Genomic DNA, 15,837 nt, shown 5'->3' with positions numbered 1-15,837 from the left:
GGACACACACTAACTCACTTAGAGAAAGTGACATATAGGGATGTCACTCACACACTAACTCACTTTGGGAAGGTGACATATTGGGATGTCACACGCCATTACTAACTCACTTAGACGCAGCCAATGTAGCTAATTTTTGGGGGGGCTGCCCGACTCCCACGATGCCCCATTTCAGCTTGAATGACTGGTAAGTAAACCGATGGATGTCGGCTACACTCGTTCTTTCATCCATCCGTCCATCCACCTTGAGTATGCTCTGTGCAATTAGTCTCACAGCTGACACTCTGACCTGGGCCGTCCTCTCCTTCTCCCCTTTTCCCTTGTCCCCTCTCCTCTCATCCCCTCTTGTCCTCTCTACTCTCCTCTTGAAAATGGGTTTTCTTAACTTTTGTTATAATGAAGAGAGTACTTGACAATTACAATGCACAATTCTGTAGTCACCGTGTCTGAATCCTATTTGTAGATGTAATGAGCGCTCACTGCATTTGTAATAACCAGTAATGATATATTGATATCTAAAGCCATGCAACCGTAGCTAATGCTTCCATTATTGACTCTGAACACAATAGTTGAGTGTGTAATGCAATAGAAAGGTTTGCTCCATCCTTCTGTACTCTGAAAATGAAAGACACAATGGTTCATCATGATTTTAATTCTCCAATTACTTTTTTCTGTAATGAACGTCTACACTCATCCTTTTGAGTGATGATTTGTAATTCATTTAGTTACATTGGGCTGGATGAAATCATTATATCGTACTGAGAAGGGTTTCACTTGGATTGGATTGGTTTTCCTTTGAAGGAATATAATGCAATAGTGTGACTTGCAACTCAGTCCTAGCATTACATGTAGGTGTGTATCAGCAGACCCACATTCCCATAGGGGTTATTTATTCCACCATATAGCAGATATACCCCTCTATACCCATGTTAATGGCAATCATTCAATCTTATGTTTTGGTACTGAAGCAATTATAAACCAGGTTGATATTTCAATAATTATTTTCTTATTTGTGCCAAGTTTTCCCTGTTAGGTTTGTGCAGTAACATGCAGTCTGTGATTGTCCCTGTCAGGTGCCTGCGTTCATTCATTTGTTTCCTGAAAAACCTTGACACACTGTTCCCAGGGGTGGATTTTACACTTCATTAAAACAATGTACTTAATTATGGATCCTCTATTATGGGACACTCCCCCTCCTCCCAGCCCATACACTTCCTACTCACCTGTCCAATAGGCACGCCTCAATCCAACAATCATGGGCACCTTGGGACAGGAGGCGCTGCCATAGACAATGGTTCAAAGTGACAGCAGCCTGTTGTCTGACATAAGTCACTCCGGTAGCCTCTGGGTGTCTATAATTTATACTAAGGTCCCACAGAATGCCTCCATCTTTCTCTACTCCACCTCTTCTCTTCTCCTCACTGATCACCTCCATTTCTACCCCTCTCCATTCCTTCACTATATCCCTCTTCTCTTCCCTCCTTTCATTTCCCCTCTCTTTATCAGCAGCCCTGTTTATACCTGTTGCTAACATGGGTCCTTTGTCGCGATCTTGTCTACATTCTGATTGTACCCATATTTCCGGAAATGTGTCTACACATGGTATTAAAATGTGTCTGTTATCCGTCCAATGTGTCTGCATTTTGACCACATTTCCTGGCACCTTCCTTTATGCAAATGATTTCAAAGCTATTCTTTCAAAATATTTTTTTTGTTTATTGTAAGACACATATTGATGTAATCAGTCAATGGTTTCTCTGTCCAGATCCGTCTATACTTGTAAGATGTCCAGACAATGCATGTCTGACTACCTCCAGAGGTGGGCAGGATGATCTGATCACAATGTGTCTTTTGATTGTCTACACCCGTCTAAAAATGTGGCACAATCAGAATGTGGAGAAGATCAGGACAAAGGACGCAAGTTAGAACCAGGTTTAAACGAGGCTTGTGAGTATCTCCCCCTCCCAGTAGTCTGACAGGGAATTATGAATGTGTCATAAACCTAGAATAGGATGAAGACTCTTTCAAACTTGAAGCATCTTTATTGCCCTAGAATCCTGAGAATGGTAGTAGTAGTAGTAGTAGCGTACATCTCATCTGAACATGGGTTACATCTCTGTTGGTGCTGGACTTTATATAGGCCTACAGAATACATACATTTACATCCCCTCCACACAGTATTGCTGGATCACACTTTATAATATACTTTGTCACAAAAATATACAGATTATTCCATTACAGTGCACAGATGGAGCAAATAATGGACTTCTGAGATAAATGCATGACAGTTGTCAGTAGTAACATTCTTACCAATTTAGTTTCCCTTCATTTGAACATTTATGATTTTCAGACATTTCTAGTTTCTGGAACAGAAACACACAGAGACACATTTGAAATACCATCACCAGATCTTCATCATAAGAAAGAAAAGCAGTGTTTTGCACAATTTTGTAATCTACAACTCAATGCAAAAAATACAATGTTTCAATGCACTGTACATTATTATATTGCCTTAGATGCTATGTTATAGTACAGGTATCAGTGCCATGAGTTTAGTTGTGAAGCTAGTACAAAACGTTTTATTTACTTATTAAAACAAAAGTACTTAAAAATCTTACGAAAATGATCTATATTTGTTCCTCTTATTTTCCATTAATGCCACACTGGTAAATAAAAAACAAAACAATAAAATAATCAAGCCAACAATAAATACATCTCATTTTCAATTTCTCCCCTCACCTTCATAATCTGTGGGTCAAATTTACTTCATTTCTTTCCCTGAAAATATTTCAGTAATATCAAGTGACCCTAACTTCTGCTAGTTATGTGTCTTACGGGACACCATACTTTATTGTGACCATTTGCCGCATTGTTTAACTGTGTATCCCACACCATTCTTTGGCAAGACTGTCCACAGTTCTTTTTATTTCAAAAAAGAAGAGTTATTAAAGCACTACAATGCAAGATGAACAGGCTTAGAGCTGGTTTCACACAAATAATAATCCTAGAGGATCTTCAAGTTTTGTGTCTTTCTTCCTTTTCACTAGCAATGTTTACGTACATATCAATAACTACCATCAAAATCCCTTGGAAGGTAGTTATCCCTGTCACTGAGGTGATGTCAGTCCTTCCTCCTCTCCTTTCTTCTCCTCTCCTCTCCTCCTGAGTTTGTGAGCAGGGCTGTGTTAGCCTTGTCAAGTACCACTTCCTGCATTAATTTTGACCTTTATGACATCACTACCCTATCCTTCCTTTATGTGATCCTAGTCCCACATGGCTGGTCAGGCCTTGGCTTCCAGCAGTTCCAGGAACAGCTTGTGCATGGGCACACGGCCTTCTTGCTTGATGCTGCAGAAGTGCTGGACGGCCCTGGCAGCCGTCTGCCGGAGCAGGGGCAGGGTCATGATGATCTTGCCTGCCCGCCGAGGGTCCTCTGTGTGTTGAGCACTCTCATAGTCCTGCAGGGCCCCATGGAGCACATCCTGGAGCCTCTGGACTGCCTCCACATCCTCTATCTGCATGGAGTCTGTGGAGAGAGGGGGAGAGGGAAGACAGATGGAAAGGGAGAGGTAGGGTTAAGATGTTGTTGGCATATTCTGTATGCAGAGATTGAATGCAAGAAAAGCCAAATAGCCATTGGAAAAGACATGCCTGACTCAACGTAAATTATACCAACATCAACAGTGAAGTTCCATACCTGAGTTAGCCAGCGCAATGGCCTTGACAATAACAAATTCCTCTTTTTCTATTCTCATGACTTTGTATTTCTTCACCAGCTGCAGTATGGCATTGTTTAGGTCCAGTACACCTGCCAGTTTGGACTGCTCCTCATCCATGATGTAGTCCTCAGCATACACCAGCTTATCCTCCAAGGCCAGCGAGCGAAACACCACGCGCAGGATCAGAATCTCCATCCAACCGCTCTGCAGTAGACTCATCTGGTCTGCCAGCGAGAGCGAGGGGAAACCTGTAGAAAGAGGGATGGAGAAAAGGGAGAAATTGAGAGGTTAGAGCTAGCTAGGTCAAATTAGGGATAAAGAGAGAAAGGGAAATTAAGACATATCTTAATTGAAAAGATACAGATGAAAAATATAAAGGTTTCAAAAACACCTGCACTCGAAAATGTAATTGTGATGGTTTCAGTCAGAATGGCTGGACCTATTGGAGATATTATACCAAGGTCAACCGAAGGGTTACTGGCCGAGTGGTCAGTTGGGGTAGAGGGACAGAGGCAGGTGTAGAGCAGTTTAATAGTGAAAGTCCTAAGTTGTCCATCCAATAAAGACACCCCGTTTGAGCGACAAATACACCCCCATGTGAGCATGATTAGATCCACACACTCTATAGTCTCCTCACACACACCCACACAGCATAATACATTTAAAACAACTTTGATTACTTTACAGAATGAAGGAGGGGGAGGCTTTTATTTTTGACACCATCAGTGATTCTTATCAGGGTCCGAGTACTTTTACAATCACCACGGTGACGCCTGTGGCTCCCGCCCCTCTCTTATCTCTCCCAGATTGATTGGAACGCCGTCTGTGGACTCTTTCATTGGTCGATAGGGATCTGCTTTCCAGTATGGAACGATTGATCAGTAGAGGAGGGAGAAGCATTGTGTAAACCTGTGTCTTTGTCTTCGAGGACACCTCTATATGGTCACACACAATGGGACGCACACTGTAAAGGAGCATCAGCAATGTCTTCTGTCCCACAGAGACAAGACAATGCCAGCAGAGACAAACAAAGAGGTCCTCTTTTTAACCATGGGATGGCATTCTCAAAGCTGTTGTAAGGGTTGCGGGTATGTGGAGATCTTGGGACAATGATATGCTCACAGGCTTCAATTTGAGAGGGTTATCTGGGCTTGAAGGGTTCAGCTGAGCCCCTACAGACACGCAGACATACTTACCTCACAGCCAACTTACGGCAGGCTAAAAAAGGCCAAAGCGTGGGGTGAGAGAGGGTCTTAAGCCAGCTCATCTTCTCCTAGCCTGGCCCTCAGACAGAATCAATGTCAGTCTTCATGACAGAACCAGACAGGGGAGGGGGGGTCTCACCTCCCCCTGGGCAGTAGCAAATACAGCCTGGGCCCCTCTGCCAGGACACTGGTTCCTCCAGCCATGGGCTGTAGCCTGCCACTCACACAGAGCTGATGTGACACCACCATTACGGTGCTACAATTGGTGTAGAGCTGAGAGTACTTTCCCGCTGTCCCTCCTCTCTTTGTCCTTTTCTACTGTATCTCTCTCTCTCCCTCTCACAACATCTATCTGACTATCTCTATCGCAATCTCTCTCTCAATCACTATCATCCCACTCTCTCAGTTTCTCTTTCAGTCTCTTTCCTTCTCTGTCACCCCCTGAGGTGGGTCCCTGGTGTGTCTGCTCTGGTTGTTTCTCATGACTGCTCCACTCCCCCAGATAGGAAAACACTCCACTGGCAAAGGGCTACAAATACATACAAACATATGACTGACTGTGTTTGACTCCCACTCTGACAGTAAACACTGGTGACAAGCAGAGATGAAGAGGTCCAAGGCAGCCAATAGGGGAACGCTTTGTTGCTCTTCCTCCTTTCTTTGAGAACAATGAAAGTGCTGATCAGGAAAGTCTGCACACACACACCTGCTTAGGTAGCTTGTTGTGTAAGCATTACTGGACAAAAATCAACAAAAATACAGGTGTTTCCCGAGTGATGTTTTGGGTGTGAACAGGACATTAACTGCTGATAGAGGAGAGAGACGTTCATCTGAGTGAGAGAGAGACAAAGCTTGGGGAAAGAGAGAGAGGTGAAAAAGATACTGGGTATATGGTCATATCTACCATCACTGCTATCTACTTGGCTGCCATATTTTTGTGGAAAGCCATTAGATTCCTTAAAGTTTGTGTACCCTGACAAATTATGTAACAGCACTTATGTAAGGAAATTCAACAGGAAATATAAAATACAATTAAAGTTTATTAAACAAAATCTCACGTTGTTTGGTTAAACGAGGCAGGACAATTATACAGTTAGATATCTAATCCTGTCTGTCACAATGGGTGAAGTTGTGGGAGGGACTAGTTTTCCCAGTTAGCCCAGATCAACACAGCTGGCCCACACCCAAGGGCTTTTCCAAAACAAAGACTTCCCAGAGAGAGAGAGTGACAGAGACAGGGCTGTCACAAGCTCAACCATGTATCCACAACAGGTTGGAATGCAAACTCAACAGAGGGGGGCGAAGAAAGATGGCGTCTTCCTCTTTATCGCCACCATTAGCGTGTGTCCGATGATCCATATGTGTTGTCACTACACAACTAAACCCTGGCTTGCTTAAACAGGCTTAAACAGCTTATTTAGCTTCCTATGCCTTCCATCCAGGAGAGCACTAATTAGGAGGAGTCCTCCCTACACACTCCTCTTAGTGGCAGGGAGGAAGGAGGGAAACATTTAGAGTACTAATACTTTCAGGTAGTACTAGGCTCTGGCACATGGTCAAGTGACCAATGGCGGAGAAAATATCCCCCCCAAAAAAAAGAAATAAAAACAATATTATTATATTGTTGGGCTCCCCAGATAGCATACGAACTCGCCATTACACTGAACAAAAATATAAATGCAACATGCAGCAATTTCAAATATTTTACTGTGTTACAGTTCATATCAGTCCATTGAAATAAATGTATTAGGCCCTAATCTATGGATTCCACATGACTGGGAATACAGATATGAATCTGTTTGTCACAGATACCTTGTATCAGACAACCAGTCAGTATCTGGTGTGACAACCATTTGCTTCATGCAGCACGACACTCCTTTATATAGAGTTGATCAGGCTGTTGATTGTGGCCTGTGGAAAGTTGTCCCATTCCTCTTCAATGGCTATGCGAAGTTGCTGGATATTGGCGGGAACTGGAAGACGCTGTACACATCGATCCGGAGCATCCCAAACATGCTCAATGGGTGACATGTCTGATGAGGCCAAGGAAAAACTGGGACATTTTTCGCTTCCAGAAGTTGTGTAGAGATTCTTGCGACATGGGGCCATACATTATCATGCTGAAACATGAGGTGATTGCAGTGGATGGATGGCATCTCTGTGCATGCGAATTGCCATCGATAAAATTAAATTGTGTTTGTGGTCCGTAGCTTATGCCTGCCAATACTATAACCTCACCGCCACCATGGGGCACTCTGTTCACAACGTTGACATCAGAAAACCGCTCGCCCACACGACGGTACAGTTGAAACAGGGAATCATCCATGAAGAGCACACTTCTCCAGTCTGCCAGTGGTCATCGAAGGTGAGCATTTGCCCACTGAAGTTGGTTATGACGCCAAACTGCAGTTAGGTGAAGACCCTGGTGAGGCCAACTAGCATACAGATGAGCTTCCTTGAGACGGTTTCTGACAGGTTGTGCAGAAATTCTTCACCTGTCCGGGTGTGGAGGTCCTGGGCTGGCATGGTTGCACGTGGTCTGCGATTATGAAATGACGTTGGAGGCAGCTAACGGTAGAGACATTGAATTCTCTGGCAACAGCTCTGGTTGACATTCCTGCAGTCAGCATGCCAATTGCAAGCTCCCTCAAAACTTGAGACATCTGTGGCATTGTGTTGTGGACAAAACTGCACATTTTTGTGGCCTTTTATTGTCCCCAGCATAAGGTGCACCTGTGTAATGATCATGCCGTTTAAGCAGCTTCTTGATATGCCACACCTGTCAGGTGGATGGATTATCTTGGCGAATGAGAAATGCTCACTAACAGGGATGTAAACACATTTGTGCACAACATTTAAGGGAAATACGTTTTTTGTGCATATAGAACATTTCTGGGATCTTTTATTTCAATTTATGAAACATGGGACCAACACTTTATATTTTGTGTTATATTTTTGTTTTTCTCAGTCTAATGGAAAAATGTGTAGAGTAGCAGGAAATTAGCTCAGGGATTATTTGAGTTTAACATTTAAATTTAGGGGAAATTTATAATGGAAAGATTTATATTGTTCATTTCCATGTGAGCTCTATGCCTGGAAATGCCATTGTCCAGAGCAAAGGATGCAAATTTCAAACTCTCCAAAAAAGGGTTTACAATATAACTGAATGTATGTAATTTCTTTTTGTGACTTTAAATAATATTTCTTTTAAAACTGTGATTCCTAAAAGATGTATACGGAGATGTAGTGTACTCAGTCAGATTTGTCTAAAATCCTAACTGAATCAGGAATGAGCAGGGTCAGCGATACCCTTAAGGACCCCTTATTCATGTCCTCATTACATGTAGTGCAACTCATGGTCTGTAAAGTTTTCTACTTTTGATAGATTTAAACAAACAATATTTGAATCACCATGGTCACAACTATAAACAATCAACTCCATCTGCCTGAAAGATTAAAATAGAATAGGAATTTTGGTTCAAATATGTTCAATTTAATTAGGTTTTAGTCATAAAGCAAACACATTTGCTGCTATATATACCACTTGAATGAAAAATAAAAATTACATTTTTGTCAACACCATAACACATGAACTCCGTCAAATTTGTGTCTAACATCAACTTCAGAGTGCTGAAAGTCCTGATAGAATGGTTATTTTTGCATTGGGGATTTTTTAATTAATCATTTTCCATATTTTACAAATGTTTGTATTGAACTTAGACCGAAATAAGACAGAATATGTGTGTTTTGAGTATCTGTTGTCAACTCTGTCATTGATGGCTAACCCCCTTTTGTCAATATTCTGAAAAAATATTGAAATCACTGTTCTGCAACATATGCTCAAACAATTTAAGTATTTGTTGTTCTAGACCTAAGGGATAATGGGGCCCCGCGGAACTGTGCCATGCCACTGCAAGTGACACATCCATACCTTGGTTTAGCAGAGCACAGACATGCACATACACACAGATTCATACTGTTTTCTGTGTCTGGACTAAAGTCTTAATCCAACTCAGGGGGCAACAATCTCCACTCTGAGCTGATAGGAGTTTTATTGACTATGATGTGTGTTTATGCCCCTGTGTGTGCACGCGTGTGTCTGTGTGCGTGTTTGTGTGTATGTACAGTATACCCATGTATTCCTGTATCTGCATGTTTTCCTACCAGGGATGTGTTTGGCCCAGCCGATGTTGACCACCAGTTCGCGGTCGGCAAGGTCACACAGTATGGTCAGGGCTTTGATGTCACTGTCGGGGACGGTGGGGTCCGGCATGGCAAAGATACTCTCTGGTTCAGCCACCAGCAGGAGAGAGACCACCTTATTCTCTACCTGACCACCTAGAGGAACTGAGAGAGAGAGAAAGAGAGAGAGAACAAGAGATGTTCATTTAAAATAGGCTTTATCAATACCTAAATGCACAAATGTGAGCCTGTCGTGAGAGAGAGAAAGACAGAGAGAGAGAAAAAAAAGAAAGAAAGGGAGAATGTTTTTTTTGTATTCTTACATGTTCTCTTCTGTGGCAGGCCGTGTTGAGGGTTGAGGTAGGGGCTGTTCTCAGAGTCTATCCTTCTCTTGTACTTCTGTCTGCCCCCACGCACCCGGTCCAGACGCACACCTGGGGGACACACACACGCACTCAACTTTAGGTACCATAAACACTTGCATGTGTACACAAAAACACTGTATTCCTGTTTAACACACTACCACAATTTCAAAACCAGGAGAGTGATGCACTCTTCGAGTTCATTTGATTGACATTTGTGACATCTGTAAGATTATAGGGAACCTTAGAAATGTCACAACCCTGTAACACAATAAGCAACGACACATAGGCACACGACTGATCATCTTAACAAGCTCAGCGGTAACCATCAACATGGAGATAAGGAGCTAACCGCAAGATTAGGGGGGTAAAAAGGGGCACGTGGTGGGGGTAGAATTTGGGGTGATATTTCACAGCCACAGCACACACACGGACATGCGCGCGAGCACATTGGCACACTCCACCATCCAGTGACACCCTATCCCCCTCCAAAAGAGAATGCATAATGTGACCTAGATAGCTTTTATTAGAGGTCAGAACAAAGGCTGCTGCCGAAACAAGTCCATTTGTTCTGACCTCTGCTGCTAGAAAAAAATACATGGCAACTTAAAGACAATTTCAGTGAGTGCAGGATTTTTTCCTTTCTTCAAATATATGCCTTTTGAACCCAACACCTTTCTTTCGTCACTACAAAATTTGAGCTGAGCATGCCAATTTCTCTTTATATGCTATGCTTAACTCCCTGATGACACATCACTAGTCCCTGAATAGTAAGATAAGAGCTGTGTAAACTCCTGTCACATGACTTGAACTCAAGTCTGACTGAAGTCACAAATTTAATGACTTGAGGCTCGATTTGATAGAAAATAAAATAGCTTGAGACTTGACTTGGACTTGTAACCTCAAGACTGGGGACTAGACTTTGACTTGAGACTGAAGCCTTTTGTAAAGTTTTGTCACTCATTTTGTGGCACAGAGTCACCATGGATTACACTGCACGCAGCCAGAGACAGTAGTCGCAGCATCGCACTTGCAAAAAAAACGTGCAACAGATTGGCTAGTGAAACGTACAGTCGGCCCTCTGATTGGACCAGCAAACTGTCAATCAACGCAAGTCGGTTGAGCTTGCTAACAGATTGTTGATTTGCTGTACAGCTATAGGATCGGGTGCAGCACAAACTTCAAATTGTAGGAGAGGATTGCCATAAATAAATATGCAGCTCAAAAAATGGATAGCAAGCAACAATTACTAACACAGAGCTACTTGTCTTTTGGTATGTCAAAATGGCTTGAAATGTACTTATGAAGCTTGCATTTGGATTTAACAAATTAAAATAATTATTACATAACCAAATGTGTTGCAGACAAAATAATCAAAAGGGTTTGTCTGGTAGCCTCAATAAATAGACAAAAATGTGTATTTAAATAAGTAATTGCATGTTTCTTTTTTTTCTTTTTTGTTACTTGACTCGAGACTCCACTCGATTTGACTTGGTCTTAGAATACACGACTTGGACTTGACTCGAGACTCTACCCGTTCTGCTTGGTACTCGACTTGAGACTCCACTCGATTTGACTTGGTCTTAGAATACACGACTTGGACTTGACTCGAGACTCTACCCGTTCTGCTTGGTACTCGACTTGAGACTCCCCTCGATTTGACTTGGTCTTAGAATACACGACTTGGACTTGACTCGAGACTCTACCCGTTCTGCTTGGTACTCGACTTGAGACTCACCTCGATTTGACTTGGTCTTAGAATACACGACTTGGACTTGACTCGAGACTCTACCCGTTCTGCTTGGTACTCGACTTGAGACTCCACTCGATTTGACTTGGTCTTAGAATACACGACTTGGACTTGACTCGAGACTCTACCCGTTCTGCTTGGTACTCGACTTGAGACTCCACTCGATTTGACTTGGTCTTAGAATACACGACTTGGACTTGACTCGAGACTCTACCCGTTCTGCTTGGTACTCGACTTGAGACTCTACCCGATCTACTTGGTACTCGACTTGAGACTCCACTCGTTTTGACTTGGTCTTAGAATACACGACTTGGACTTGACTCGAGACTCTACCCGTTCTGCTTGGTACTCGACTTGAGACTCCACTCGATTTGACTTGGTCTTAGAATACACGACTTGGACTTGACTCGAGACTCTACCCGTTCTGCTTGGTACTCGACTTGAGACTCCCCTCGATTTGACTTGGTCTTAGAATCCACGACTTGGACTTGACTCGAGACTCTACCCGTTCTGCTTGGTACTCGACTTGAGACTCCACTCGATTTGACTTGGTCTTAGAATACACGACTTGGACTTGACTCGAGACTCTACCCGTTCTGCTTGGTACTCGACTTGAGACTCCACTCGATTTGACTTGGTCTTAGAATACACGACTTGGACTTGACTCGAGACTCTACCCGTTCTGCTTGGTACTCGACTTGAGACTCTACCCGATCTACTTGGTACTCGACTTGAGACTCCACTCGTTTTGACTTGGTCTTAGAATACACGACTTGGACTTGACTCGAGACTCTACCCGTTCTGCTTGGTACTCGACTTGAGACTCCACTCGATTTGACTTGGTCTTAGAATACACGACTTGGACTTGACTCGAGACTCTACCCGTTCTGCTTGGTACTCGACTTGAGACTCTACCCGATCTACTTGGTACTCGACTTGAGACTCCACTCGTTTTGACTTGGTCTTAGAATACACGACTTGGACTTGACTCGAGACTCTACCCGTTCTGCTTGGTACTCGACTTGAGACTCCACTCGATTTGACTTGGTCTTAGAATACACGACTTGGACTTGACTCGAGACTCTACCCGTTCTGCTTGGTACTCGACTTGAGACTCTACCCGATCTACTTGGTACTCGACTTGAGACTTACTTTTGACCTGAAATTATAGTGACTTGGTCCCCCCTCTGGCCTGAGGAGATGAGAGGGGTATTAAGGAGTGAACAGGCGGGTAAGCTAGGACCCCTGGAGCTTTAGTGATGTTGGTCCTTCCACTGTGGTTGGAAACACGGTCTGGGTTAGTCTAGCGGTTGGCAGGTGCTACAGTTTGAAGTTTGGGACAGGTGATGATGAGGGATGAGGATGTGTGTACTGGGAGAGATTTCACTGTGTTGACACACACACTATTGCCCCTTTGCTTTCACATAATCCAGTGTATGTGTCAACACAGTGAAATCCCTCCCTACACACACATCCTCATCCCAAACCTCAAACTGTAGAAACTGCCAACTGCTAGACTAATCCAGACCATATTTCCGACCACAGTGGAAGGACTGACATTGCAAGTTGACGTTTATTATAATGAATTTTGCCCTGAAGGCAGAACTCAGCGATATCCGCTAAATGGGCCACCTGCAAAGTCAAAATTGGCTAGCTATATTGTAAAAAAAACTAATGAAAACAACAATTCAATTTTTGGTCTTAATTTAAGGTTAGGGTTAGGCATTAGGATTAGCAGTGTGGTTAAGGTTAGGTTCAAAATCAGATTTTATGACTTTGTGGATCTGCCAGCTAGTAGTAACTGCCGTGCTGCCTCCAGAACAAGATTCATTACGTAAAATGCGTAATTCAGAGGGGTTGGGTTAAATGCGGAAGACACATTTCAGTTGAATGCATTCAGTTGTACAACTGACAAGGTATTCCTCTTTTCCTACCCAGATGGTCATGCATCACAGCAATCTTCACTTTCTCTCTCAAACTACTCTCCCCTCTTCTATTGTATCATCTCTCCCTTCTGCTAAATCCTTCTCCCTCCTGACTCTGCCTCTTTGACCTTACTCTCCTCCCTTTCCGCATCCTTTGACTCTCACTGTCTATCTTTCCTCCCAGACGGTTCAATCTTCCCCTTCCGCTCTGTGGCTGAGTGACTCACTGCGTGCTGACAGAACAGAGCTGTGGGCAGCTGAGTGGAAACGGAGGAAAACTAAACTTCCGGAGGATCTATCATCCTTCCACTCCCTTCTCTCTATCTTCTCTTCCTCTGTGTCCACTGCTAAAGCTGCGTTCTATCACTACATTTCAAGCTTCTGCCTTCAACCCTGGGAAACTCTTCACCACTTTCTCCTCCTCCCATAGTCCTCTACCTCCTCCCCCTCCCTCCTCCTACACTGCGGACGACTTTGTCAACCATTTTGACAAAGAAGTTAACGACATCCGCTCCTCATTCATTCAGCCCTACTAAGCCCACTGATCCCACTTACACAGAATTGCCCTATGCCTTGACCTCTTTCTCCCCTCTCTCTCAAGATGAAATCCTGTGACTAGTGATGTCCGGCCGCCAACAACCTGCACACCTGACCCCAGCCCCTTCTCCAGACCATCTCTGGAGACCTTCTCCCATTCCTCACTTCCCTCATCAACTCATAACTGACCACTGGCTGCGTCCCCTCTGACTTCAAGATGGCCAGAGCTGCTCCCCTCCTAAAGAAACCAACACTCGACTCCTCTGACGTCAAAAACTACCGAGCAGTATCCCTTCTTTCCAAGACACTTGAGCTTGCTGTCTCTGACCAACTCTCTCGTTATCTCTCTCAGAATATATTTTCTTACCCTAACCAGGCAGGCTTCAAGGCAACTCACTCAACTGAGACCACTGTCCTCTGTGTCACAGACGCTCTCCGCTCTGAGGAAGCTGACTCTCTCGCCTCTGTTCTCATCCTCCTAAATCTATACACTGCCTTCGACACAGTGAACCATCAGATCCTCCTCTCCACCATCTCAAGATTGGCCATCTCAGGCACTGCATAATCGGTACTAGGCCCGCTCCTCTTTTCACCAAGTCACTCGGGTCTGTCAAATTCTCACATGGTCTCTCCTATCACTGCTATGCAGATGACAATCAACTACTCTTCTCCTCTTCTCCTGACACCCAGGTGGCAACACGCATCTCTGCGTACCTGGCAGATATTTCAGCTTGGATGTCGGCCCACCACCTCAAGCTCAACCTCGTCAGAATGGAGCTGCTCTTCCTCCTGGGGAAGGCCTGCCCGCTCCAAGACCTCTCCATCACGGTTGACAATTCCACGGATTCCCCCTCCAAGAGTGGTGTGACCATGAACAACACCCTGTCATTCTCTGCAAACATTAAAGCAGTGACTTGCTCCTGCAGGTTCATGCTCTACAACCCTCAAACTCAACTCTGGACCTCGAAGCCAGTTCCACTGCATTTTTTCCTTGTTCCCCTCTAATCAGGGACTGATTTAGACCTGGGACACCAGGTGTGTTCAAGTCATTATCAGGTAAAACAGAAAACCAGCAGGCTCCGGACCTTCTAGTGTAAGAGTTGAATACCCCGGCTCTTCTACAACATTTGTAGAGTACCACCTTTCCTCACACAGGAAGTGGCGCAGCTCCTAATCCAGGCACTTGTCATCTCCCATCTAGACTATTGCAACCCTCTGTTGGCTGGGCTCCCAGCTTGTGCCATCATATCCCTGCAAGTTATCCAGAATACCGCAACCCGCCTGGCTCTCAACCTTCCTAAGTTCTCCCATGTCACCCTGCTCCTCCATACACTCCACTGGCTTGCAGTCGAAGTTCGCATCATCTTCAAGATCCTGGTGCTTGCCTACAGAGCCGCAAGGGGAACCAGGGGCAGATTGGGCATCTGGCAATTTTGTCAAATGCCAGATGGGCTCGACCATTCTTTTTTTGGGAGGGTTGGTCAAAATTGACACCCTCAAAAATGTATATAAAAATAAAATGAAATGAAAAAGGTGACATGGCCGGCATCCCATGGGTCTGAGCCGAATCTGAGCTGAGGTCACGCAAACTCACATTCAAACTCTGTCATCAGTTAGACAGCCAACATCATGGATCGTAAAAAAATGAAAAGGGTGCCTATAAACGTAGAAAATCCACATTCTACGTTGTCATCTTACTCAAAACGTCCTATTTTTGGGGAGGCTAAAACCATGATTTTTTTCAAACAGTAAAGTGCATTATCTTCATGATTCCTGTAATGAATGGATAAAACGCCAGGGCCAAATTATTGTCCCAGTCCACCCCTGAGGGAAACTGACCCTCCTTACCTTCAGGCTATGCTCAAACCCTACATCCCAAGCCAAGCATTCAGTTCGCCACCTCTGGTCTCTTGGCCCTCCCTACCTCTATGAAGAGTATCTTAAATAACTCTCACATTGCACCCACAAAACAAAAACAACTGTCGTTTCTCACCAGCACTGAGTTTGCTGATAAATACTTTGTTGAGGGAAAATGTAATTAATAAAATTGTGATGTGTTGTTGTCTCACCTAACTATCTTAAGATGAATGCACTAATTATAAGTCACTCTGGATAAAAGTGCCTGCTAAATGACTCAAATGTCAAATGTAATGTAAA

The 15,837-nt window shown here is 43.9% G+C and overlaps 1 protein-coding gene across 2 annotated transcripts in view; it reads right to left on the bottom strand.

Moving 5' to 3' along the window:
- Positions 1-2,022: 2,022 nt before the first annotated feature.
- The window catches only part of LOC112217666 (estrogen-related receptor gamma), a 46,776-nt gene continuing 32,961 nt past the window's right edge, over positions 2,023-15,837 (bottom strand). For both annotated transcript variants that reach the window (XM_042300809.1, XM_024378119.2), the window contains exons 5-8: positions 9,430-9,540; positions 9,089-9,271; positions 3,698-3,967; positions 2,023-3,526 (exon numbers count right to left, since the gene is read on the bottom strand). In XM_042300809.1, the coding sequence (XP_042156743.1) occupies positions 3,282-3,526; positions 3,698-3,967; positions 9,089-9,271; positions 9,430-9,540 (809 nt within the window). In that variant the 3' untranslated portion in view covers positions 2,023-3,281. The remainder of the gene's footprint in view (positions 3,527-3,697; positions 3,968-9,088; positions 9,272-9,429; positions 9,541-15,837) is intronic.

The sequence above is a fragment of the Oncorhynchus tshawytscha genome, linkage group LG18 (assembly GCF_018296145.1).
Source record: "Oncorhynchus tshawytscha isolate Ot180627B linkage group LG18, Otsh_v2.0, whole genome shotgun sequence".
NCBI classification, from domain to species: Eukaryota; Metazoa; Chordata; class Actinopteri; order Salmoniformes; family Salmonidae; genus Oncorhynchus; species Oncorhynchus tshawytscha.
The sequence above is the reverse complement of the archived record's forward strand: the minus strand, read 5'-3'. Positions and strand labels throughout refer to the sequence as shown.